Below are 25,102 nucleotides of genomic sequence, written 5' to 3'. Positions count from 1 at the left end.
TTCTGTTTACCACAAATGGCAAAGCCCTTCAGCTCTGATACTGGGATTCAAGTAGCCACTGAGTCAATCTTAGCAATAGTCTGCAGCACATTAACCCTTTCTCAACAGAACTGACAGCATTTCAAATCTGTTCCACACTGATTAACTGGCTTCTCTTTGTAGACTTTTCAGGGAAGGGTGCTTTTTAAAAATTGTTTGCAACATTTTCTGTACCAGAAATTTTAGAACGATTTGTTGTTCATCTCGCTCTTTATCCTCATGCTAGTCAATTACTTTTTCTGCCTGATTATATAGGAGAGAATAAGCTTTAAGGTTGCACTGTGCTGAAGGAAATCTTTAGTGAGTGGTTCATATCCTACACAGGAAGCAAACCCTTTAATCACAGGGAAGGATTTTTGCAAAATGCTAATGGATTGCTGTAGTTTGTGGAATCTGGCATGTTAAGGTTTCGGCGAGTTTTTGATGGAGCAGCAATTTAATCTTTATTTATGGAGTTGTGCAAGCAGGTTCACATTTTGGCTTGTTCGAATGTTTGTTTCTTTCACACATTGAACCTAAAATGCTGCTGAAGCATTGATGGAGAGGTGCTTCTCGGTTCTGGTCTGATGAAAGTAAAGGGAATTCTTTCAAACAATTGCACACTTTTCAACATTCAGTAAAGAAAGGTAACACACAATTGTCAGTTTTGCAAAAAATTAACATGGCAGAAATAAAATTGGGGCAGTACTGTGTTATTTACCAGTTGCATAAAGGTTTTTAAAAAGTTAACTTTAAATTTATTTGATTTGAAAAATATATATTTTAGAGTATATAATTTACCGTCAGTTCTCAAACAAAAGTATCAAATATTAAAAGCTTTTTAAAGCCATGTTATGCCATGGATACTTTGTTTTCAACTGGAGTTATTTATAAGTGCTGATCAAATAGTGAATAAAAATCAATTCCTATAAATCTGATAAAAAATTAGGGAATGCTCGAACTGGTTATCTTCCAGTTGCCAGTTCTGTCAAGTCAAAGGCTATATATTGGAAACATTTGCTCATCTTTTCTTTCTTTGTGAGTACTGCTGTGTATTTTCACCATATTACTTTGTTTTAAAGGGCATTCTGTTCGAAACAGAATCTGCAGGAAAAATTACTTTCCAGGCCATTGCTCAGGGATTCAAAGCAAAATGCCCACAGACCTGTGCAATTTACGTTGAGCTGTTTGTAGATTCAAACCTACCTCCCACTGCTGGGAGCGAATGTTGTTGATTCTCTTGCAGACCACTAGGTGAAGCAATATGCTGTGATAGGACCCTCCATCTTAGAAGGAGGGAGCAACTGACAAAAGAGTGGTGGAAGAAAAAGCCACTCATTTTAGGTGCTATTCAGATTGGATCTCTTTTTATATCAATAGGTCAGTTGTCCTGAATCCCGCAATGCCATCTTGCAAGATGATGTATATATCGTATCTTGGATGGTAAGTCACCTCACTGTGAAATAAGCTGGGCAACATGGACTTGAGGCCTTCTCCCCCCCAATAGAGTGCAAGTATGCTACTTAATATCTGATGCCTGCCTCCACTGCAGGACGTAATTACTTCTACACCATACTTTTCCCAAGGAGCAGTTAACTCAGAACTCTAGTGAAGGGCAGATGGTCTGTCCTTCGTTCCTGCCTAGCTTGAGATGAAACGGGCTGTCCAAGTTCTGTCACTCTTTTACATGTTGTCCTGAAATAAAATCATCATTTCATGTACATATTGTAAAAAACGTTATGGAAACACTTGTTTTAACGATCATTTTTAATCCCTGAGATCATTATTTGTGATTTAAAGCAATTTTGCTGCCATCTGTCTTTCTTTGCAATGTATTTCGCCTGTTCCTTTATCAGCTGTATAATGACCACCTGCCAACAGAAAGTGAGCACATTCTGCTTCCAACTGAATCAAATCCAGGCCCACATTAAGGGAACAGTTTGTGAGTTACTGCATTTCTGGACCTTATGCAGTTTGCAATACGCAAAGGCTAATCTGACAAATACAAATGACCTAATTACAAAGATTTGAGAGATACTGTCACTTCATTGAGGGCACACCCCTCCTTGCTCATCACCCCACTCCAATAATGAGCACATAACACAATATTGCAGTCCTAAGATTGGTTATTTTTCTTTTTGCATAATATCTGTCACTGAATTCATTTTGGACAGCCTTAGGGTGCAAAGGGAAACAAGGAGATCTAAATGAAGACATTGTTTCCAGAGAACTACTTTTAGGATACTATGTGATGCAAACTCGGTTACGGATACCTGTCCCTGGGAAACAGTTAATAAATCAGAGTCTTTATTGTGGCTTTCATTCAAATTGTGTCGGTTTCACATCTTCTGTCATGGACTATTTCTTTGACATTATGCTTAATGTAAAGAATGCCCATTTGTAAGGAAATAGGTTTTATCAGTTACTTGATTAATGTCATTCTTTGGTGATTAATCTGATCTCCCATAATTGACATTACCTGACCATCCATGTAGGAGAGTATGCCAAGTGTTTCTTTCTCTCTATTAATGGAAGACATGACTGGAGCAGCAAGTCTAGTTCCAGAAATTTAATGCTGTTGCTACTTCCGCTCTTTGGCACAGTGCCAAACCCAGTTTTCCATTTTAGTCTTGGTCACCTTTTGGAAAAGATGCACCAGGGTCTCTGGAAAGTTTGAATGAGACTCGGCTTGCAGTGCTGTAGATAATTTGCATCCAAAGTGGCTGCAGTATTCGGGAAGAGACGACTGCAGAAGTAGCCAGCACAATTAACATAAGATTGCAAGATTGTTCATCATATTAGATAAATAAATCCTGATCCTAATTTGCATACTGCCCTTCTATGACATAATCTGCAAACACAGGAACAACTTAGTCCAGTCCTCCCTCTCAATTGTCACCCATGACTCCAAGATATGTCAGGATGCTTTCCAACTGGCTGTCTGAGGTCGTGGGTGACCCATAACTTTCTCTAGCTCAACATGCATAACAGCAAGGCCATTCTGTTTGGCCCCCAACAGAGAATCTATTCTCCTGGAATCAATTCCTTCCCCTTTTCAGCCATTTACTCAGTTTCAACCCGACAACATACAACTTCGGTACCTTAAACTGAGCTTCAGGTTTCACATCAAGTCTATCATTAAGAGTGCCTCCTCCTACCTTCACAGCTTAGCTGGCATAAGCCCTTTCCTTCCACCCCCAAGTTCCCCCAACTGAATCCATCATCCGTACCTGTTAGCCAACTGATAGTGTATGCAGAGTGCAACTCCCCCGCAACTCTTTCACTTCTACCCAATTCCACCCTCCAGTTATACATATCTGCACTACGCTTCATTCATACTTCACCCCAAAGTATATCGACTGCAAAATCCATATTGCCCCTCCGTAGTTTTACAACTCCCACTTTTTTAAATCTACGTGCACACTCTCATTCTCTGCCCAAACGTGCCAGCATTACTATCTCTCTCTCACCTTCCACGCCAGATGCCACGCCAACATCTGGAACTTGTAACTGTACTTTCAACCACATCCCCAAATACTCTGTTACCTCCCCGTCCCCACCCCACTTGCTTCGTATTGGGTGGTTCAAGACCTCCAGGACACCCTGTTCCATGAAAGTGGAATAAAATTGTAAGTTATATTGCTTACAGTTATGATGCACCTTATTATGTCCTCAGGACATCCTCAGCCGCTTGACAATAAATAGATTACTTATTCTTTACTGGAATAAATACTTTCTATTTATCTGCTGTGTTAATGAAGGCAGTGGAGAGGCAAATAAAGGTCAGCATTTTGCATATCTAAATTTACAAGTTGCCAAATTTGGAGAACAATGATTTAGTAGTTGCAGTGTATCGGTTCGGAGTGCACTTCCATCAAAGAACATTGAATGTAACATTCTGCTGATTACCCAAGACAACAAGATAGCAAAACAACCATCAAAAGCTGATCCTTTCCAGGACCTTTGTACGGTCTAATTAAAATGTTAATATCAATAAGGGACGAAGCAGATGTAACAACAGCTTTTCTCTGGGCTTTCTGTTTGAGTAAGCAACCAATGTGTAAAACTAAAAACAAAATCCTTTCTCCGAACAGGCGCCGGAATGTGGCGACTAGGGGCTTTGCACAGTAACTTAATTGAAGCCTACTTGTGACAATAAGTGATGATGATTATTATTATTAAACGAGCTTTGTGAAAAATAAGAATTGACTTGGGTGAGTGCCTATCTCAATTTTTTCTGACTCTTTCATCACAAAGTCTTGAAAAAAGTGTCTCTTTATAACTCAACCAGACGTATTTTAGGTGGGAACATGTTGTACAGTTGATCAGAGAGCAGCACATGCCAATAGGGGTGAGAGGAAGATTTGATCCTCTTTCATGCAGTTTAAATTTCTGACCTCAGCTATATTGTTGTGAGAAGACATATAGCTGAAGCCAGGTGCTACCTCGCAAAGGGTTCAGAGAAGGCAGAGAGGAAAGTCATCCTGGGCCATCGCCGCATGTCTATTAGTTAAAATAATTAATTATATAGCCGGGAAGCAAGGTGGTAGGAGGACGTTCATGATCTGCGCAGTTTGGGAGTCCAAAAAAAATACTTAATCGTTGGAATGCATAATGGGAACCATGAGTCTTAGTTTCATAAATATTTAACCTGAAGGAACGAAGAGAGGCCAGTTTGTCTGTCGCATTAAGGAGCATGTTACATAAGTTTGTTCCATATACATTTTACTTCTACCTTCAGAATCACATTTTATACCATTTTTGTGTTAATGCTGAAATAAATTACCTAAAGCAGTTGTTTAATATTAAATCTATACCAAATAGCTCTTGCTAGTTTATTGGTGCTATGCCAAGATTAAAACGACCTGAGAGATCCTTTGATTTGCGATAGATTATTTAGGTGCGAGGACTGTAAGTATGTTCTGAATGTTTCATCAATCTGAAATGCTTAGCTTTCACATTGATGAACAACACAGAGGAACTAAACCATTAGGGCTGGGGGAGATTCAGTTAACATAAATCATAACATTAATTAATGCGTTGCTATTTGCTTCTGGAACAGGACCCTGGGAACAACACTCCTCAACTTTCCCCATCCCTTAGCCAAAGCACTTACACTGGTGGCTCTCTTGATATCCCCTCTTCCCATTTAATGATGCAAGGGGACGCAAGAAGGCGAATCAATGACAGCTACTTTGAGGATATGCCTAGGTCAAAACTGGAAAGACAAATGGCTCAGGTAAATTGCATTGAATAACATGCAATAGGCTGTTAACCTTGGGTTCCCTTTGCACTAGTTTGGCTTACTTTCCTCATAATTGATTATTTTCTTTGTAAATTTGTTTGTCATACTGCACTCCAGCATCACCTGCTAATCTAGCAGTTCTCTCTCTCTCTCTCTTATAACTTGGTTCAATAATATTAATAAACCATCATTGATAATAAACAACATTTTCTCATTCAGATTCTCACTGGGGTATGATTTTTCTTTTTCTTTTAGTGAGTTGTAGAGATTTTCAGCTTGGTTTGTAAGATCTTCTGGTATTTATGTAATTGTGAGAGTTTGTGCTTATTTAGGATTCCAAGCCTAAATGAAATGGGAAGTATGTCTTTGTCTGCATAATGGCAGTCGCTGCTTTTCATTGTAATTCTGTGTGTCACACTCAACATTTTTTGTATTATATGGTGCTGTGTGTATTACTTTGATCAGGGCATCTGGCACACACACACACACCCATGGCAATGTTCAAAGAGTATCTGGCACACACACACACACCCATGGCAATGTTCAAAGAGTATCTGGCACACACATGGACACACATGGCAATGTTCAGAGAGTATCTGTCAACACATGGACACCCATGGCAATGTTCAAAGAGTATCTGCCAACACATTGTCACCTATGGCAATGTTCTCAGACTATCTGGCAACACATGGACACCCATGGCAATGTTTTAAGAGTAAGCTAAGAGTCAAGCTGGAATAAAATTTATACCAATTGAAAATATATTTTCATAGAAGTTTAAACTCACTCCCTATACCTCATTACTCAAATGGAGAAACTCTAAGGCCTTACTAATACACCATAGCCCCACTATATGGAGCAATGGTAAACCTCTTGCTGCTTGGTAACCCAGGACCACACTAATCATTAGCACATTTTTTTGCAGCAAAGTTTAAAGTCAAATCAGTGGATTTCGACACTCAATGGCTGATTTTGTCCTCTAGGTTTTTTTAGGGACCAAGTTTGCAGGTCAACCAGTAACATGCCCTGAGATACTGCACACTATCTGTTTTGGATAGCAGATGACCAAGTCTTCCGCACAGGCTCAATATGGTTCCAAGTTTCCATCAGCAGGCACATGATTTTGGAGCAAAAAGACTCTGTCTAGCTTTCTTCTACCTTTCGCTCACTGCCACAGCCCCTCCAACCCCCAAAGAATACTCAATAGTCGGTGCCAATGCAGATATTGTGTCAAGAACTAGAATTCAAAATTCAATTAATGTAATGTGATTGCAGTGGAAGCTCCTTGAGATAAAACCTTATTCGGCAATTTATAAGACCGTGACAACTGAAATTCGAGTGTGATGGATCACCACAGACTTTTGCTGTAATAGGAAATAAAAGGCTGGTATGGATTCTCCTTTCTGGAACCTTGTGGTGCTGCTCCCTGCTGTCAATCACATTTTGAAGCTTGTTGGAGATTTAGAACGGATCATTTCATATTCGGGTGAATAAGATGTTTACAGCTCAAAGTTCAGGATACAAGTGGTAAAAACATGAATATCTCTAATGAGAGGGATGGACTCCTATTCAGTATAAAAATAAAATAGATGGAGTGCACGCATACAATCAGATCAGTATTACCACCAAACAAGAAAATTAAGGACAAATGGACAAGTCCACCAATGCTCACCCAATTGGCAATTGATCAAGCTGTATTTTGAACACTCTATAATATATTTGACTGAAGTACCATAGCTGGTGGTCTGTCCAATGGATTATAAAAACCATGGCATATTCTGTCAATGTGCACACTCCATGTACTCCATTGTAGCTTCCCTTCTTATTCTGCACTTCTTGTGAAAACACCCATTCAAATTTCTTTTTTCAAATCAAGCCCTCAATCTACTCAGATTCTCCTGACCTTTATTCATGCGAAACCTCACTGAAGGTGCAGTGAAAATCCAAAAAAAAAAATATAGAAAAGGATTACCACTATCTGTTATATATTCCTGAGAGAAATTGAGATTTGACAAGAAAATCAATTGTCAGCTCATGCTGACTGGTTCCTTTTAATCTATTGCTCATAAATCATATGCCAGTCTATACTTTAGAATGGTTTCCATTATTTTATTCATTAGTGATGTTTGGATGGGGTCCCCAGTCATCTGGGTCAGATATTTTGCTTCTTTTAAAACAAGGATATTGCGTTCATTTCCTGTGAAGCATACCCAGCATCCAATGAGTCTTTTATAACCATAGAGTACATGACGTCCTGCTAATCTGCTTTAACTTTTCCTCATATTCTTCCCTTTTCCCCTTCAGACTTTATATAAGTTGATTTTGTGTCTCCCCCCCCCCCCCCCCCCCCCCCCACTTTAACTGCTATACTCAAATGTCGGTTCAACGCAGCAACTTACTTCTTTATGATCCAGTTTTAGAAGTTTCCCGATTTAACTCTGAGCAACACCAATTCATCCCACTAAATTTATTTTTGTTCATCGTTAATGCTGTTGAAGTTTATTGCCTTCCTAAAATAGTTATGTCCTCGTCCTCACTGGCACTGGTTGCCAGGTGATCTAACTTCAATACCGGTATCGTCTCTCATTCCCATTTTGGATGCGGTACAAGTTTAAGTCTAGGATATTTTTGTCCTTCCTTCTGTGAGTTGGAACCAGTGGCATTACTGTTGTGAAAAAGAACATCAATGAAATTAGTTGATCATTTTGCATTTGGAAGATTGTGTTGAGGGTGGCCTTGATGCAAAGAAGAGGATGACAGGTCTACCAAGCCTTACGGTATACCCTAATTATAATTATCAATGCACTGTTTCAGCATACCCTGCACTGGAACTAGTCTAGTCACATTTGGGCTTACTTTGATTCCACTGGAAGGAACGCCAGTCAAAATGAATGTCATTCATAAATTAATTGGCAGGTCACTTTGATTTTTGTAAGTGTCATTACCAAAGCTGCCATGTAGGGGTTCAATATTTCTCCTGTCTAATTTTCCTTTTCTATTCAGCAGGCGGAATGGAGTGAGCCTTCCATTACTCTGCGGCCTCCAAATGAAGCTACATCGTCTACGCCTGTACAATACTGGCAGCATCATCCCGAAAAGCTGATTTTTCAGTCCTGTGACTATGAAGCATATGTAAGTACCTTTTGGATAATAGGGAAGGGAGGAGGTTAAATGGGGGTTAACATGCTGTGCAGCGCCCTACGCACACATGCTTCTATGTGGTCTTATAGCGTCCGTACTACATTTGGAGCATTACAAAGTAGCAATTACAGTCAGGAATACAATTGTACAAACACATAATAAGCTTGTAAGCCCCACTATTCAATAGAGGTGATATGGCATTTATCCCATCATTATTTATGTCTCTTGTTATGTTTAGCTCTGCTGCTTTTCTTAGTGCCACTAGTACCTACTTCAGTCTGCCTTAACATTTTCCTATATTCTGTCCAATTCCAGTAGGTTTTGTACTGGTTTCTTTTATTTCTTTCACTTAAATTGCCGTCTTCAGTCACTTTGGATGCTACTTGTTCAGGAGGTTATTTTTCTTTCCCCTGGTGTACACTAATTTTTAGATATTTAACACTCAAAATATTAATTTTGAATTGCAGAAAGAAACTTAGGACCATTATATTTGAATATATGAATTATGTATTTTCAGAATTCTCCTTCACAGGAGTTAGGACAAAAAGTAACTTTCTTTTCTCCTGTTCAGTATTTAGGGTCTATGTTGGTGAAGGAACTGAGAGGAACAGAGTCAACACAGGATGCCTGCTCTAAGATGCGGGTGCGTTCTCTATTGCAAGGTCTTCACTGTGAAATCTAGACAGGACACAATTGTGTCAGTGGAATTGATACACTCATTGAACAGTCACAACAGTGGTCACATTAAGCAGAGATTCTCTTTAAAACCCTGATAGAATAGAGGGAAAATTGACAAATCACAAAGAATTTGTAATCAAGCTTTTTTTAAAAAAAAGACAAAATCTCATTTGGGCTGGGATTTAATACTAATCTTTATTATTGTCACAAGTCAGCTAACATTAACACTGCAGTGAAATTACTGTGAAAATCACCTAGTCGCCACACTCCGGCGCCTGTTCGGGTACACTGAGGGAGAATTCAGAATGTCCAAATCACCTAATAAGCACGTCTTTCGAGACTTGTGGGAGGAAACCGGAGCACCCGGAGGAAACCCATGCAGACACGGGGAGAACGTGCAGACTCCGCACAGACAGTGACCCAAGCCGGGAATCGAACCTGGGAACCTGGCGCTGTGAAGCGACACTGCTAACCACTGTGCCACCATGCCGCCCTGAGCCACTGAGCGTGAATGGAGTTTTGGCTGGAACGCCAAATTTTCTGTCCTTGCTCGCAATGGGTCCTGCCACGGATGAGGCCGGAGAACCCCAGAAAACCCAATGTTTTCTTTTTAATTTTACTACGCTCATTGTGTAGTCACAATTAATCCCATAATAGTTTTCATATCCAAGAGCTGACTTTTGTGCAACTTATCAACGTGTATTAATATGAGGAACTGGGTGCACAAGCTCCTCAACCAAAGGTTATTGCTTTATGCTTCCTGGTCAGTGAGGCTAAGATAAGGAATAGCTCCATGTGAGGCATCCTACCAATGTTGCTCCATACCAACTAGGGCTGCCAACCCTCCCAGCATAGCTGGGAGTCGCCTGGAATCGACATTGATCTCCCTGTGGTCAAATAAACCCTCCCGAGAGATTTTAAACCACAACATCTGTGGCAATTTGGAGCAGGTGTGCAGATTGGACTTGCAGGCAGCTGACACTGGTGTGCATATGTGGGGCCTATGCTGCGCCCTCGGTGCTTGCTGAATGTTCAGGTATTCCAGCTTGAGAAATTGCAACATGGAAGCGCTGCAACTTTGATTGCTTTCAACAGCTCTCCAGCCGGGGACCTTGAGTAACGCCGCTGGAGCTGGGAGTTTGCAGTCGCACCCTCCTTTACCCAGGACTGCCCAATACCAGGGGAGGGGGTTTATCATCAGACCGATGTGCACTTCTCATGTTAACTTCTTCAGGCAGTGGGATACTTCAGACGGAGCTGATCGCCAGGAATGAGTTGGTATTTTCAAGCGTTCCTCGGCGTCCTCCTGTCGTGCTGCCTGTTTTCCATGATGTCATTTCCTCTGATGCGTCTCGGAATATTTCCAGATGGAGTTGGCAACCTTAATTCCGCTACCATGCCCTATGCTCCAGTATGCAACTCAATTATGTAATCAACGTGACTGTTCTATTGAATCAGTCACTGCAATAAGTAGAGTAAGAGAAATTGTCATAGAGATGCATTTTAGAATATTCAAGCGTCTTTTTTGTGGGAGTGGTGATGAGAATTAGAAACTGTTTTTGAAGTGGCTGGAAAACTTGTCTGTAAATGACCATGCCTGTTTAGCAGGTCTTTGGGGAGAAATTCATGTCCTAGTGGCTTTGGTGTCTTGAGTGTACAGAAGCATCATTACAGCCTGCAGAAAATAAATTAATTCCTGCTCCAGACCAAAATAAGGCAGATGCTCTGAATACAATTAAAAGGGCAGCCATGTTGCCTCGAGTTGTTATCACTCGTATCCTTCACAGGGACAGATAAGAAGCTACATTTTTTAATATTATATTCGAGTAAATCAATAATGGAATTGAAGAGACAAACTGCAGCAGCTGCTGACTGAATGGAGATGGGCAGCCATTTTGAATAATTGAAGGTCCATTTGTGGCAATTTTGCCAGCAGCGGAGCAGCCCCTCCACCAAGCTGATCGCACAGAGCCTTTTCTTCCGAAAGCCATTGTTGCCCCTCCATTCACTGGAAGCTGCTTGCTTGACCTATCAAAAAATTAAAGTTACGCTCACCCCTCTTCAGGCACATACATTTTGAGGCAGTCTCCTCATTCCCTCAGCAGTGACCATCTTTCTTGGCTGTTGGCCCTCTGATTTCACTGGCAATGATTTGCTACCTCCCACGGCTGCCAGCTTTTAATTGAATTCTCCTAGCAACAACACAGGTGAAACCCCGCCTCCTGCTTACACAGAACTCCAACCCAGAAATCACGGCGACTACTGCTTTGAAAAATCGTTGCCCTTGGTGTCTAGTTTAATTTCTTCTTGGAATTTTTTGGATTAGCAGTTAGGCTTTGTTGTCATGCTCAATTGAATAACTTGCACTAAGATGATAAAAAACTAAATCTCTCAGCCAGTGTCAAAACCCACAGTAAAGTTTGTTCAAAGAATCAAAGTCTTGTGTTTCAAATATGCTTTCAGAGTAGAGCTTCAGTCGAGCTTACCCAATCTGTTCCAAAGTGTTTGATGTTCCTAAAGTCATTAGTTTTGGAAAAAGTAACTCACTGTCCTGTTTCCCAGAAGGCTTCCGAACAAATGAAGAAGATTCCTACAATTATACTTTCAATCTCGTACAAAGGTGTAAAGTTCATCGATGCTGCAAACAAGGCAAGAGACAGGTTTTTCTGTTAATTCTTCTTTTTCCCAAAACAGAACGTTTATTGGTCTAATATCTGGAATGTGTGAGTTGTCTAATGAGGAAAGGATGAACAGGCAAGGCTTATATCAGTTGGAGTTTAGAAGTGTAAAAGGAGACCTGATTGAAGCATATAAAATCCTAAGGGGCCTTTACGGGGTGGATGTGGAAATTATGTTTCCTTTTGCAGGAGAATTTACATCTCAGCGTCGCTGTTCAAAAATAAAGGGTCGCTCATTTAAGACAGATTTTTTAAAAATATTTTTATTGAAGATTTTTTGAATATATAAATACAAAACAGATAAACATCCCTAAAACCAACCACCCCATCCCACCCCTCCTAGCTTTTGACATTAATCAGTTCTTTGAAATACATGACAAATGACTGCCATCTTGTGTAAAACGTCCCAATCGAACCTTTCAACGTGTGTTTACTTTTCCAAAAACTCCATGAGAGCCCCTAGCCACACCGAGGAACTAGGTGGAGAAGCTGACCTCCACTCTAACAGAACCAGCCTGCGAGCAATTAGTGAGACGAAGGCTAACACATCTGCCCTCGCACCCATCCGCAGCTCCGGTGGGTCCAACACACCAAAAATGGCTTCTGGGGGGCCAGGCTCCAGTTTCCTTTGTAAGATCGGCAACATGGTGCTGAAGAAGGAACCCCAAATGTCTGCTAGCTTAGGACATGCCCAGAACATACGTACATGATTTGCTGGGCCCCTCCCACACCACTCACTACTATCTTCTACCCCCTTAAACACACGACATCCAAGCCCTTGTTAACTATGTCCGATGAACCAACTTTAGTGGTATGAGCCACGCCTTGCACACGACGAGGTGGCATTCACCTTCCACAGGACTTCACACCACACCCCCTCCTCTCCTCCCATAAATTCCGAAAGTACTCCCCTCATCCATCCTCACCATTACGGTACCCTATCCACCAACAATGGTGGCGGCAACACCATGAAGGTCAGAAAATTCTTCCCAGCAAAATTCTGAACCAGCAAATATCTGAACCCCTCCGACTGCATTAACCCATCCTTCTGAGTTAATTCCTCCCACTTCTGTAAATCCGCCTTTACCTTGCTCACTAAATGCGTAAAATTAACTTCCGGAGCTGCCCCCAATTCTGAGCCCCCAAGTATTTAAAATGAGAGCTTGTCAATCGAAACGACAGTACCCCCAGGTCAACCCCCTTCCCCGGCGGAGTGACCGGAAAACATCCACTTTTTTCCAAATTCAATCTGTACCCTGAGAAAGCCCCAAACTGCCTTGACAGCTCCATTATGTCCTCTATCATGGGCTCTGGGCCATAATCTACAACAAAAGGTCATCGGCATACAATAACACCCTATGCTCCTCCACATCCAACCCCCATCCCCTCCCCGTCATTAAGCCCCTCCACTTACCAAACTTCTCAAAGTGATTGCCAATGGCTCAATCACCAACATGAAAAGGAGGGGGGAACATAGAGTACCCATGCCTTGTTCCCCTTTGCAATCAAAAATGACCTGACCTAATATTATACATCCAAACAGTGGCCCCTGGTTCCTTGTACAACAGTTTGACCCGTAACACAGGCTTAGCCCCTGCTCCGAACCACTCCAACACCGCAAACAAGTACCCTCATCCTACTTACCAAATGCCTTCTCAGCGCCACTATCACCCCTTGTTTGCCCCCCCCCATGCCGGAGAGAGGTCCACATTCAGAAGGCGCCCGCACATTGGAAGATAATTATTTGCCCCTCACAAAACCCGTTTGATCCTCCTCAACCACCTGCGGGAGATACCACTCCAACCTAAGCATCAGCACCATTGCCAGAATCTTTGCATCCACACTTAACAATGAAATTGGACGGTATGACCCACACTCCACCAGGTCCTTATCCTTTTACAACAAAAGTGAAGTGGACGACTGACTCATCTTCTCTGGGAGCGACCCCTGACCTCTTCAAACTCTTCCACCAGTAATGGCACCAATCGGTCTGCAACCATTTTATAAAATTCTACCAGAAACCCATCTGGCCCCGGTGCCTTCCCTGACTGCAAACTCCCTACTGCCTTCCTAACCTCCTCCACCTTCCTCCAACTCTTCTCGATCTCCCACCTCCACCCTGGGACATTCCAAACCCTCCAAAACTCCACCATGTCCGAATCATCCTCCGGCAGTTCTGTCCTGTACAACTTCTTGTAAACACTTCAAACATTCCGTTCACCTTCTCCGGCCCTACATCCAAACTCCACCCCGGCTGTTGAGCCGGCCTATTCTCCAGAACCACGTCTACCAGGTGCGGAGCATGGTCGGAAATCACAATCACGGACTACTCCGCTTTCTTCATGCCTGGCAACAACGACCTCCCCATTATAAAAAAATCAGTCCAAGAGTAGACTTTGTGCACCAGTGAGAAAAAAGGAGAACTCTTCCCCCCCCCCCCCCCCCCCCCCCCCCCCCACCATGCAAAAATCACTATGGATCCACTCCCCCCATCTCTTCCATAAATGCCACCAATTCTCCCCACCCCCACACTGTAGGGGTAGCGACATTGGCTTGGAACAGTCCACTTTCAGGTTCAATACCATAGTCAGACCCCACCCCTGACCTCCCAAAATCAACTGATCCGTGTCCATACTCAGGATTGCCACCACCATCCTCTTCATAAAATCTACGTCATCCCAGTTTGGGGCATAAATGCTAGCTAAACCCACCGATTTACCCTCTGACACCACCTTAGCCATAACATTCCTCCCCTGCAGTTTGCCACCACCTTCTCCATCTGGAAGCAAATTATTTTATTGATCAAGACTGCCACCCCCGGGCCCCAATATCAAAGCCCGAATGGAACACCTGACTTACCCAATCTTTATGAAGCTTTACCTGGCCCATCGCTCGCAAGTGGGTCCCCTGCAACAGCACCACATCAGCCCTCAGATTCTTTCAATGCGCGAAATCTCTCGCCCGTTTCACTGGGCCTCCGAGCCCTCGGATGTTCCATGTCGCCAGTCGGATCGGGGGGCTCTGACCCCCCGTCCTGCTCTCAGCCATGGCGCATGCCCCACCCAATGGGTGGACCATCCCTCGCCCTTAGTCACTGTCAACCCACTGCCCCCTCCCCGTCTTGATCCAGAAACCTCCCATCTACTTCCTTTTGAAACCACCTCATTCCCCACAATACCCTTTCCCCCTCCCCCTAATATTCACACCCCCCAGGCACGCTGAGACTAAACAGGTTCAGTGAGCCCCAGTCCCTCCCCCACCTCGCTCCCGTTCACTAGCGAACTGCAGCTTGCCAGCGACGGACGCCCTCCACCAGAGTCCCCCCTCCCCCCACTCAAACAAAAGAAATCGAAACCTCTCTACCCCACCCAACCACCTTGCTGACACGAAGCACCCCCCAAAATATAACCCCCCCACCCCCACCAAGTATCCCTATTCAACACATGGGCATCAAAACACCAAGGCTAACAGAAAAAACTGGAAAGTACAACTTTATCAAACATTTGTCCCCAACCCCCCTACAGCAGCAAAATCTCTCTTCCACCATACTCAATCCAGTCCCAGTCCTCCTCCCTTTACGAACGCCTCCGCTTCCTCCACTGTCTCAAAAATGGTCCCTCGAGTTGTGCATAACACTCCATTTTGCTACACAAAGCATACTCCACTGTCGTACAATGCCGCCTTTGCCCTGTTAAAGGCCGCCCGCCTCTTCGCCAGGTTCACCATCAGACCTTGGTAAACACGAATTCTGATGCCTTTCCACGTCACCTCTCATATCTGGTTGGCCTACCTCAGCAACTTCTAATTTGACTGATACGTATGGAAGCAGACTATCACCGCCCTAGATGGCTCCTTCGCCCGTGGTTTTGTTCGCAGAAACCGGTGGGCCCTTTCCAACTCCACGGGGGAGGGGAATGTCATCCCCTTCCCCATCAGCTTCCTCAGCATTATTGCAATAAACTCTGTTAACATCAGTCCCTCCAATCCCTCAGGCAGCCCCCCGAAGTTCAAATTCTGCCACTGCGAACTATTCTCAAGTTACTCCACCTTGGTTGTCAGGCCCTTATTTCTGTCCTCCACCTTGGCCAGTTCAACCTCCAGCGAGGCCAGCTGGTGACTGTGCCTCAACAGTGCCTCCTCCACCCCCTTCAACACCTCACCCTGAACCCGCACTGCCTCTGATATTCTTCCAAGTGACTCCCTGATCGGGGCCAGCAGACCTTCCACCGACTGCTTGAGCAATTCCAGCATCTCCCTCCCATGCCTCTCAAACTGCTTGTTGAACTGTTGTTCAAATTCCGTCACCATCACCTCCATCAGTGTCTCTACCATTATAAAGGCGGCCCCACCTGGCGAACTTGCCTCCGCCATCTTCCCTGCCAAAGCACCTTTCGCTGTGCTTACATTTTCTGAAGACTTTTCCCCCCAATCAATGGGTGGAAAGGACCAAAAGCCCAAGACTGTGACGGAAGTTACCCAATGTGTGACCTCCTCCTACATGTCGCCACCGGAAGTCATTTGATGAAAAGAACTCTTTTTTTCTCTTGAGAGGGTCATGAGCCTTTGGAACTCTCTTCCTCAAAAGATCATGGAAGTCTGTGAATAGAATTAAGGCAGAAGTGGATAGATTCATAACAAGCAAAGGGATGAAAGGTTATTGGGGGTAGGTGGGAATGTGGGGTTGAAGTTGCAATCAAATCTGATTGAATGGTGGAGCGGGCTCAAGGGGCCGAGTGGCCTACTCCTGCTCCTCATTCATGTGTTCACGAGTTCTTTCAAAAATCAGCTGGGCGCTGTGCCAATTCCAATATTTTGGAAAATCTGATTTTGTATTGCCATAAACCGCATTTCTATTCATTTTGAAAATAAGAGAAATTTTCGAGACATTTGAGTATATTTGGAGCCAAGTTCAGATCTAATTGAGGCTGATGGTCTGGAGATCTTCTCCTGCCAGCTCTAAAGTTTCAAAGTAGATGGGAGTTTGGGATCAGTCCAGTTTCTGCTCGGCACTAATCTACAATACAAAACTGTGTGCTCTCTAAATTAACCCTGAGCGACAGCAGGAAGGGCTTCTGGGAGATGCTGACATGTCTCACTGACGTGGCCAAGTAGGGTTGAGGCACATTACTGGAAAGGCTTCTGTCCGCATCAACATACGACATAGATATTAAAAATACATTTAAACCTATTTATTGCTTCAAAACATGCGCAGCTTTAAGGGAGAAATGATGGTGCCACCAAGCAACATTTTTACAGGCAAATAGGCAATAACAAACATGGGTGTGGGGGTTTCAAATTTGTTTTAAGAAAACATAAAACATGACAAAAAAAACATTCAGCTTTTCAAGACTTCTTTCCAGAGACCAGTAACCATCTGCTATATCATGGTTGTCACCCAACTCATTTAATCTTCTGAGGGTAAGTTCTTTAAAGATTCTCACTACAAGCTCCCAAAAAGATAAATCAAACCCAGCCGGTTAATACCACCCTAACCCTACATTCTATATTGTTCGTCCTTCACCAATTGCTTTCCTTGGCCAAAGTAGCACACAAGTCTACTACTCTGGATTAGTTCAGATACTGAGCAGGAGACCTGATCCAAATTTAGTTTTCATTGGAGCTTGGATTTCAAAAATAAGCTATCTACAAAGCATAAAATATTAAATCTCAAGCCTTTCCTGAGCATTATTAGTTTTGTTCCCTTGTCTGTCGTTCTTCATTCACAATTCATTTAGGGAACTCTCTTCCATCAACATTATCCATTTCTACCAGCTTTTTGGATAAAAACAGTTGCCAATTTATATCGAGAGGTAGAAAATCATGTACAGCCGCGCCTGAATTTTTAAAAGCTTTCCTGTTAGTTGTGGACTAAAATCGTGAATATTCCAAATACAGCATTATCAATTAAAATGTGAAGTTAAACAAAATGTGCCAAATGGTTTTCACTGATTCCTGGTTGAATGATTAAACTTCGCAATAATAGCTTTGCATTGATTCACACCATTCCTTTTCCATTTAGGTTAGTGGTCAAGGTGCCTTCTGTGATTGGATTGTGGTGAATTCCACATTACCACTAGCCTATCCTCAGATGGGATCTAATTATCATTTGCATATTTCACACTGAACTACAGAATCTTAAATTCATACCCATAAGCCATTTGGCTGATAAGCGACAAGCGGCATTCATGCCACACATGTGTCAGGTAATGACCATCTCCAACAGGAGAGAACCTAACCTTCTCCCCTTGACATTTAATGGCATTAACATCATTTCCTCCACCATCAACATTCTAGGTTTAACAATACATAGCAGGACCAGCCATATAAATACTATGGGTTGGCTTCTCCGGTCCCCCATGCTGTGTGTTCCTCGGCAGCGTGCCATTCGCTAGCGACAGGATTCTCTACTCTTGCCGCTTGTCAATGGGATTTCCTAATGAAGCCATCCCGCTGGGAAACCCGCGGGTGGGGATGAGCTGCCGACAGGAAGAGAGAATTCCGGCCGATGACAAAAAGAGCAAGTCGGAGGCTGGGAATTTTGCTGTGTATAACTCATCTCCTAATTCCAAAAAGCCTGTCTATCATCTACAAGGCATAAGTCAGGAGTGTGATGGAATAATCTCCACTTGCCTGGATGAGTGCGGCTCCAACAACCCTCGAGAAGCTCTGCACCATCCATGATGAAGCAATCCGCTTGATTGATTCTTCCATTCACCATCTTAAGCATTCACTCCCTCCACCACTAGGGCATAGGAGCAGCCCTGTGCACCATCTACAATATAGAATGCAGTAGCTCACCAAGGCTCCTTCGACAACACCTTCCATACCTGCGACCTCTAGAACAGGCGTAGTAGAGACATGGGAACACCGTAATCTGAAACCTCTCCAAGCCACAGACCATCCTGACTTGGAGCAATATTATTGTTCCTTCACTATCACTGGTGTGGTGATATGACTGTAAGCAATATGACAGATGGAGGATGTGCGACCTCCAACCAGCAGGTGGCAGTGCAGACACACCATGCGGTCTCAAGACAGTGGTCAAGACAGTTTGCAAGACATCGAAGACCAAACACAACATCGTACCACGAGTGCTGAAGATTTGAATATAACGAAGGCAGTGACAACATTAGACAGTCAGCTGACAGACTGATCTGGTGAATTGCAACCTGAGGCAACTCAACGCGTTAGAAGACGCTGGAGATGGAAGGACTGATAGCCCCCACCAGCTTCATTGTCCAGTAATGAAGATGAAAACTGGCTGCAGCAGTTCAAACTCTATGTTTCGGCCCGAGGCCTAAAGGCCCAGCCTGATGAAAGGCGAATCGCATTGCTGCTAATGGTGACAGGTCCAGCAGCAATTGAACTGTACATTCGATAATGAGGAGGATTGCAAGAAATATGATGAAGTTGTGAGGCACTTTGATAGGCAATGCTCCCCTAAAAAGAATGACACATTTGAGCGATATATGTTCCGTATGCGTACCCAAAAACCTGGTGATTCATTTGACAGTTTTGTCAATGCCTCGAGGCTGAAGGCCCAGTCATGCAACTCAGCAGCCTGGAATCATAGAATCATAGAATTTACAGTGCAGAAGGACACCATTTGGCCTATCGAGTATGCACCAGCCCTTGGAAAGAACACCCTACTTAAGCTCACACCTCCCCCCTATCCTTGTAACTCAACCTAACCTTTTTTTGGACACTAAATCTTCGCTGATGCGTGACCAAATTGTCTTCGGTGTAGCTAATGATAAGCTCTGGGAAAGGTTGTTGCGGGAAGAAGATTTAATGCTGGACCAGGCAGTAAAGATTTGCCAGGCGAGCGAGATAGCTGCAAAGAGAATCGGCACACTCTGCTCGAAGAGTTTTGGCGTCAACTCAGAAGAAGACACCAGTGCCATTAGTGCTCTGACGCACATCATGAAGAAATGTGGTCTCGGTGTGGGTGGCCATTTTAAACGGCCAACATGAGTCGCCACTGGAATCTTGTGCCAGAAATGTGGCACTCGACATGCCCCCCCGGCAATGTCCGGCCTTTGGAAAAGTCTGTTCCAGGTGCGGCCATATTGGGCATTTTGCAAAGCAATGTTTTACATGTCCTACAATGGACCATGTAAGATCAGTAAATGTAGTTGATGAGATAAATACCGAAGAACAGTTTTTCATCGATCTCATCGCAGCCGAGAACCAGATGAGTCCGAACAAAAATGATGAAATTGTTTTTTTTTAAGTAAGACTGACTCTAGTAAGAACTCTCTGGGAACCATTAAAACCAGATGGAAATCAATGGTGTTGCAGAACGATTCACTATTACGATGTGACTTTGATGCTAAAATTAGTCGGTCTGCTTTGCAAAAGCTAAACGTGCAGTGGAAAGTCTCTGCTTGGCCAGGGATGCAGTTGTCTTTCGGAACAAGAACAATGGAGACCTTCGGCACATGCAAACTTGTGCTCTCCTTGGCAGACATGAGGAACACGTTACTGTTTCATATTGTAGGCATGGACATTGACTCCATCATAGGAGCAGATTCATGTGACTCCCTGAATTTAGTTGAGCGACTGGGTGTCCCAGAAAATGGCTGGCCATCTGAATACTACAGATCCCTACAAGATATTAGAGTGTGCATGGTTTATGAGGATTTGGAAGAAATCCAGGTGGAGGACGACAAATCAGACGAGGAGGCGGAACAGCCAGCGAGCATTCCACAATTCTGGTTAACAGTCTTCAAGAACATCCATGTGCTCAGTGACATAATACAAGAGCATGATGATCGCATATTAAAGCATCTGCAGGATGTGAATGTTAAATTGACAGAGCATGAGAAGCCGTGGAACTTCACTCTGGAGTTTAAGTTTGCGCCAAATGAGTATTTCACAAATGAGGTGATCATGAAAGTATATCAGATTTGCGGCTGCTTCAATCATTCTGTGGTGAACCAGAATTCCTGGGGTGCACAGGCAGCAAAATCGACTGGAGGGAGGGAAAAAATGTAACAACGAAAACAATTCAAATGAAACCGAAGCACTTGCAGAACAGTTACGAAAACTGTACCAAATGAATTCTTCTTTAGTTTCTTCAGTCCTCCTGAATTTCCACGGCATGGAATGTTAAACCAAAGTCCGGCAGCCAAACTCAAGGCTGACTTTGAACTTGGCGGCCTACTGTGTGAACACATAGTTCCGTGGGCAATGTTATATTTTACAGGACAAATCATTGCAGACGATACTGAATCCTATACTGTTTACTACGAATATATGTTTGAAAATTTCGAAGAGGATGCAAACAGCAATGGCGTGGAAGGTGTGGCAGATGAAGACCAGCATGAACTGTTTGTAGATCTTTTTTTCAGGAGCAAAGATGGGCTCAATGAAAGGCTCAGGAAGCGCTACGCCGGTGGTTTGGACGGAATGACGAGGTGGTCATGAGGGACGCGCAGACCACGCTGGACACTGAGAAGAGCAGGAGCTCAGAGATGGCACACTGAAAAATAGAAGCTGCTGATACCATGGAGGATCAACCACTGACCGAACCAGAAACGGAAGCAATTATCCCAATATTGGAGAAACTGGCCTTAGAGGTACGTGGTGACTCGTTCCAGGTCTTTGAAACAATTCCTGTAAGTGATTCCCAGATCATCGAGAACACTAACGATGAATTGGAAGACATCTTTGATGACGGCGATGACAGCACCTTGGATGTTGAAGTGGTTGGCAACTCCGAGACGGACCCAGCGGAGCTGCTGATGACAATCTCAATATGCAGCTCAACTGATCACTCATACATTCTTGAATTTCACCAAGATGAATCAACGCCTGGATTATCGCCCAGGGAGCACCATAATCTCATAGTAACGAAGAGCAAGTGAGCGATGCTTCAGTGAGCCAAGAAAGGATGGTATCTGTTGCCGTAGTTCCAACCTCCACCCAGGTACCAGAAACCAAGGCACTCTGACATGAGGCGTGGTCACACAACCCAATGATGACGCATCGGCCCCTCAGGGCCCACCTGAAACTCTGCAGACCCCTGTGCTCAGAGTAACGACCAGCACCAGACAAGAGGCTGCAAAGTCTAAACACGAAAGCAAGAAACACAAGAAACTACGTCATCACATTCTCAAAATAAAGAGAAGAAAGACAAGAAGACTGGGAGAGCTAGCTCATCCCACTAACAAACCAGAAAAAGAAACAAAGAAGCAGCAAACAGCGTCATGCCAGGAAGCATAGAAGAAAGAGGCTGATGACGCAAGCGTGGCAACTTTGGACAGAGGCCTTCCAAAGGCACAAAGCAAAGAGGAAAAGAAGCAAGAGGCCGGCAGGCAAACCAGACTTCGAAGAGGCTGGCAACAGCCCGAATGGTTACATTGGTGATCCCGTGAGGGAGGCACAATGACCTGTGCAAAAAGAGATGGACACTGTCCAGGCATATCATGGTTATGGACACCGTAGATAAACTCATTCACGTTGTTACATAATATCATGATTATATAAACTTGAAAGATAAATGTTGGTTGTAAACAAATCCTAATGTTTTCTGAGGAAAAGAAATGTAGTGACATGCCAGTAAGCAATATCACAGGTGGAGGGTGTGTGACATCCAACCAGCAGGTGGTGGTGCAGACACGCCATGCAGTCTCAAGACAGTGGTCATGTGACCAGGGACTCCAATATGAGTGGGGACACAACCAGCCACCGGCAGATGGTTGTAGGAGATGGTAGTAAGAGATACAGGTGAACAGTCATACTATGTGTAGGTTTAGAGAAGTACTCCATTATAATTTGCTCTCTAACAGACCACTACCTTACCGCGTGTGATTCAATAAAGATCCTGGTTTGGACAAGTTAAGGTGTTTGGTAGATTCCTTTGCAAGATATTGAAGACCAAACACAACAACTGGGTCAAAATCCTGAAACTTCCTAGCAACAGAGTGGGTATACCTACATCATGTGTGCTACAGTAGTTTGAGAAGGTGGGTCACCACCACTTGAGGGGCAATTAGGACTGGGCAATCAATGCTTGCCTTGCCAATGATGCTCCGATTCCATGAAATATTTTTTTTTAACTCCTTCGATTCAATATGTCCAGACTATTAATCTCTGATGTGTCTCTCATCTGGCCATAGAGAATGATGCACTCAGAAAATTTTAATACATTAGAAAAGACATACATATCCATACAATTAGAAATGTAAAGTGCAGTAACGGTGTAGTAGAACACTATAATTTAATTTGGACAGGGTGGGGATCAATGGTGGGGAGTACACTAATTCAGTAAAAGTTATAATAAGAAATTAAATTATCCCTAATACTATCTAATGTTCACTGGTTTAGAGCGCTCATTATCCTGGGAGCTAAAATGGCCTTATTTCATGGATCCAAAATTTTCAACATTGTAGTTCAGGCAATGTGCAGGAAAACTGATCCGAATTTATTTTTCATTGGAGCAGGGATTTCAAAAAGAAGATATCAGCAAAGCGTAAAATATTCAATCCAGCAACAAAAAGCAAGGCTCCAAGAGCCTCTGCAAGTAGTTATCATCTTTTCCCCAGGCCCAAAGACCACACTGACATAAGTCTGACAGCATTAGATTTCCTTGCACTGTGTAAAATTGGTGATGTTATAGCTTCATCAAGCTCGTTTCACTATATAACCAAGTTACACTGACATTGAAATGCTGTTTGAAAATGCCTGCACGTTATCTAGTGCTTAAAGCTTAAGATAGCCAAACATTACCTCGGGACTGTTCCATCTGGAAGCCAGAGAGGATTGACCTGTGGCAGCTGAGAATCAAATATAGGTTATCATTTTGGAAAATCTCTTCTCCCTCTATTTATAACTGAAAGTCTGCCAGGAGTCTGTCTTAAATGTGCCTTTACATTTCAGTTTGAGGTATTTGAATTCAGACTTTATTTTCTATTCAGTCTAATACTGTTCCATGGAGCAGCTGACTCAATTTAGCTGAGCCCCAAATTTCTGCCCCTAAATTCTTGTCATTGTCAGAAACCTTTCCTTCACTGGTTAATTAACGGTTGTACCTCGATTCTGTTACAAACATCACATCAACGATTGTTTATAACTGGCAATTCAGACAGCACCTTGTATAAATATGGTACCATGCAGGAATAATGTTTTTTGAAACACTCAATCATTTTAGGATTGTTTTTTGCAGAGTAGAGACGAACATGTCATTGTTTAGTGATTGCCGCTGCCTGTCCATAGAGTTCTAGATGTTCTTCATTCTGTTGAAGTCCCAGTGACTGAGCATTTATCATCTGTTCACTGAAATTAATGCAGCCTGGATAACGTTATGTAAGTCATGCACAGCCATGCAGTTAGCAAGAGCAAGTGAAGCCCTAAAATAAAACATAAACATGCTGTGCCTGAGCGATCCCAGCAACTCATGACTTGCTACATCAGGCTAAACCAATGCTACTTTCTCACGTCTCAGACAAAGGAGCTAAAAGCAGTTTCATGTCCTCTTGCACAGTGATGAACCTTGCGAATTATATGTAACGGGTTTTGTACGTATTAGTGTTAGGCCCTGCAAATGCTTCTTCTCTGTTATTTAGAAACCTGCTAATTTTGGTGCTCTTTTACCCTGTGCAGAATATCATCACAGAACATGAAATTAGGAATATTTCTTGTGCTGCTCAAGACCCCGAAGATCTTTCTACCTTTGCTTACATCACCAAAGACTTAAAGTCGAATTACCACTACTGTCATGTTTTCAGCGCGTTTGATGTGGTCAGTCTCTCGGCATTTTTCATCTTTTTCTGAAGTGACGGAGAGATTCTCATGTGTGATTTTTTTTTTTTCCCCCTTTTCCTGAAGGGATTTCTCTTCACCACTGAGCTGGGCGGCAATTATCTAGCTGTGTTTTCAGGTTTTACTGAATAACTAGTTTAAACGGAGCCATCAACAATAGATTATGATTATCTGAGAGGTGTGCAGAAATGAACAAACTTGCATGCTATCTTCCGAGTCCCAATTGATAAAGACTAGTGCCTTGATATTGGCCTGCAAACAAATCAAATTTTGATGTGTTCGCTCCATCTGCATTTCATTTTTCTCCAAAGAGTAAAGTTAAATTGCAGCTGATAAATTATTTGCAAGTGTGAAACTCACTACAATCATAGAATCACTACACTACAGTGCAGAAGGAGGCCATTCGGCCCATTGAGTCTGCATCAACCCACTGAAAGTGCAAGAACACCCTACCTCGGTCTACACCCCCACTCTATCCCCATAACCCAGTAACGCCACCTAACCTTTTTTTTGGGACACTAAGGGGCAATTTAGCATGGTCAATCCACTAACCTGCACATCTTTGGACTGTGGGAGG

At 43.2% G+C, this 25,102-nt stretch overlaps 1 protein-coding gene across 24 annotated transcripts in view; it reads left to right on the top strand.

The window, feature by feature from the left end:
• The window catches only part of anks1b (ankyrin repeat and sterile alpha motif domain containing 1B), a 1,080,298-nt gene that overhangs the window by 1,034,090 nt on the left and 21,106 nt on the right, over positions 1–25,102 (top strand). For 10 of the 24 annotated variants that reach the window (XR_005462295.1, XM_038811308.1, XM_038811303.1 and 7 more), the window contains 6 exons: positions 1,399–1,461; positions 5,081–5,257; positions 8,267–8,395; positions 8,976–9,047; positions 11,645–11,731; positions 24,367–24,504. Coding sequence is in view for 23 of the 24 variants with exons in the window: in XM_038811308.1 (XP_038667236.1) it covers positions 1,399–1,461; positions 5,081–5,257; positions 8,267–8,395; positions 8,976–9,047; positions 11,645–11,731; positions 24,367–24,504 (666 nt within the window). In the remaining variant the exon portion in view is untranslated. The remainder of the gene's footprint in view (positions 1–1,398; positions 1,462–5,080; positions 5,258–8,266; positions 8,396–8,975; positions 9,048–11,644; positions 11,732–24,366; positions 24,505–25,102) is intronic. The other 14 variants (XM_038811307.1, XM_038811325.1, XM_038811322.1 and 11 more) reach the window with 7 other exon arrangements.

The sequence above is a fragment of the Scyliorhinus canicula genome, chromosome 11, assembly GCF_902713615.1.
Source record: "Scyliorhinus canicula chromosome 11, sScyCan1.1, whole genome shotgun sequence".
Lineage (NCBI taxonomy): Eukaryota > Metazoa > Chordata > Chondrichthyes > Carcharhiniformes > Scyliorhinidae > Scyliorhinus > Scyliorhinus canicula.
Note: the sequence above shows the minus strand (reverse complement) of the source record. Positions and strands in the feature narration are given on the sequence as shown.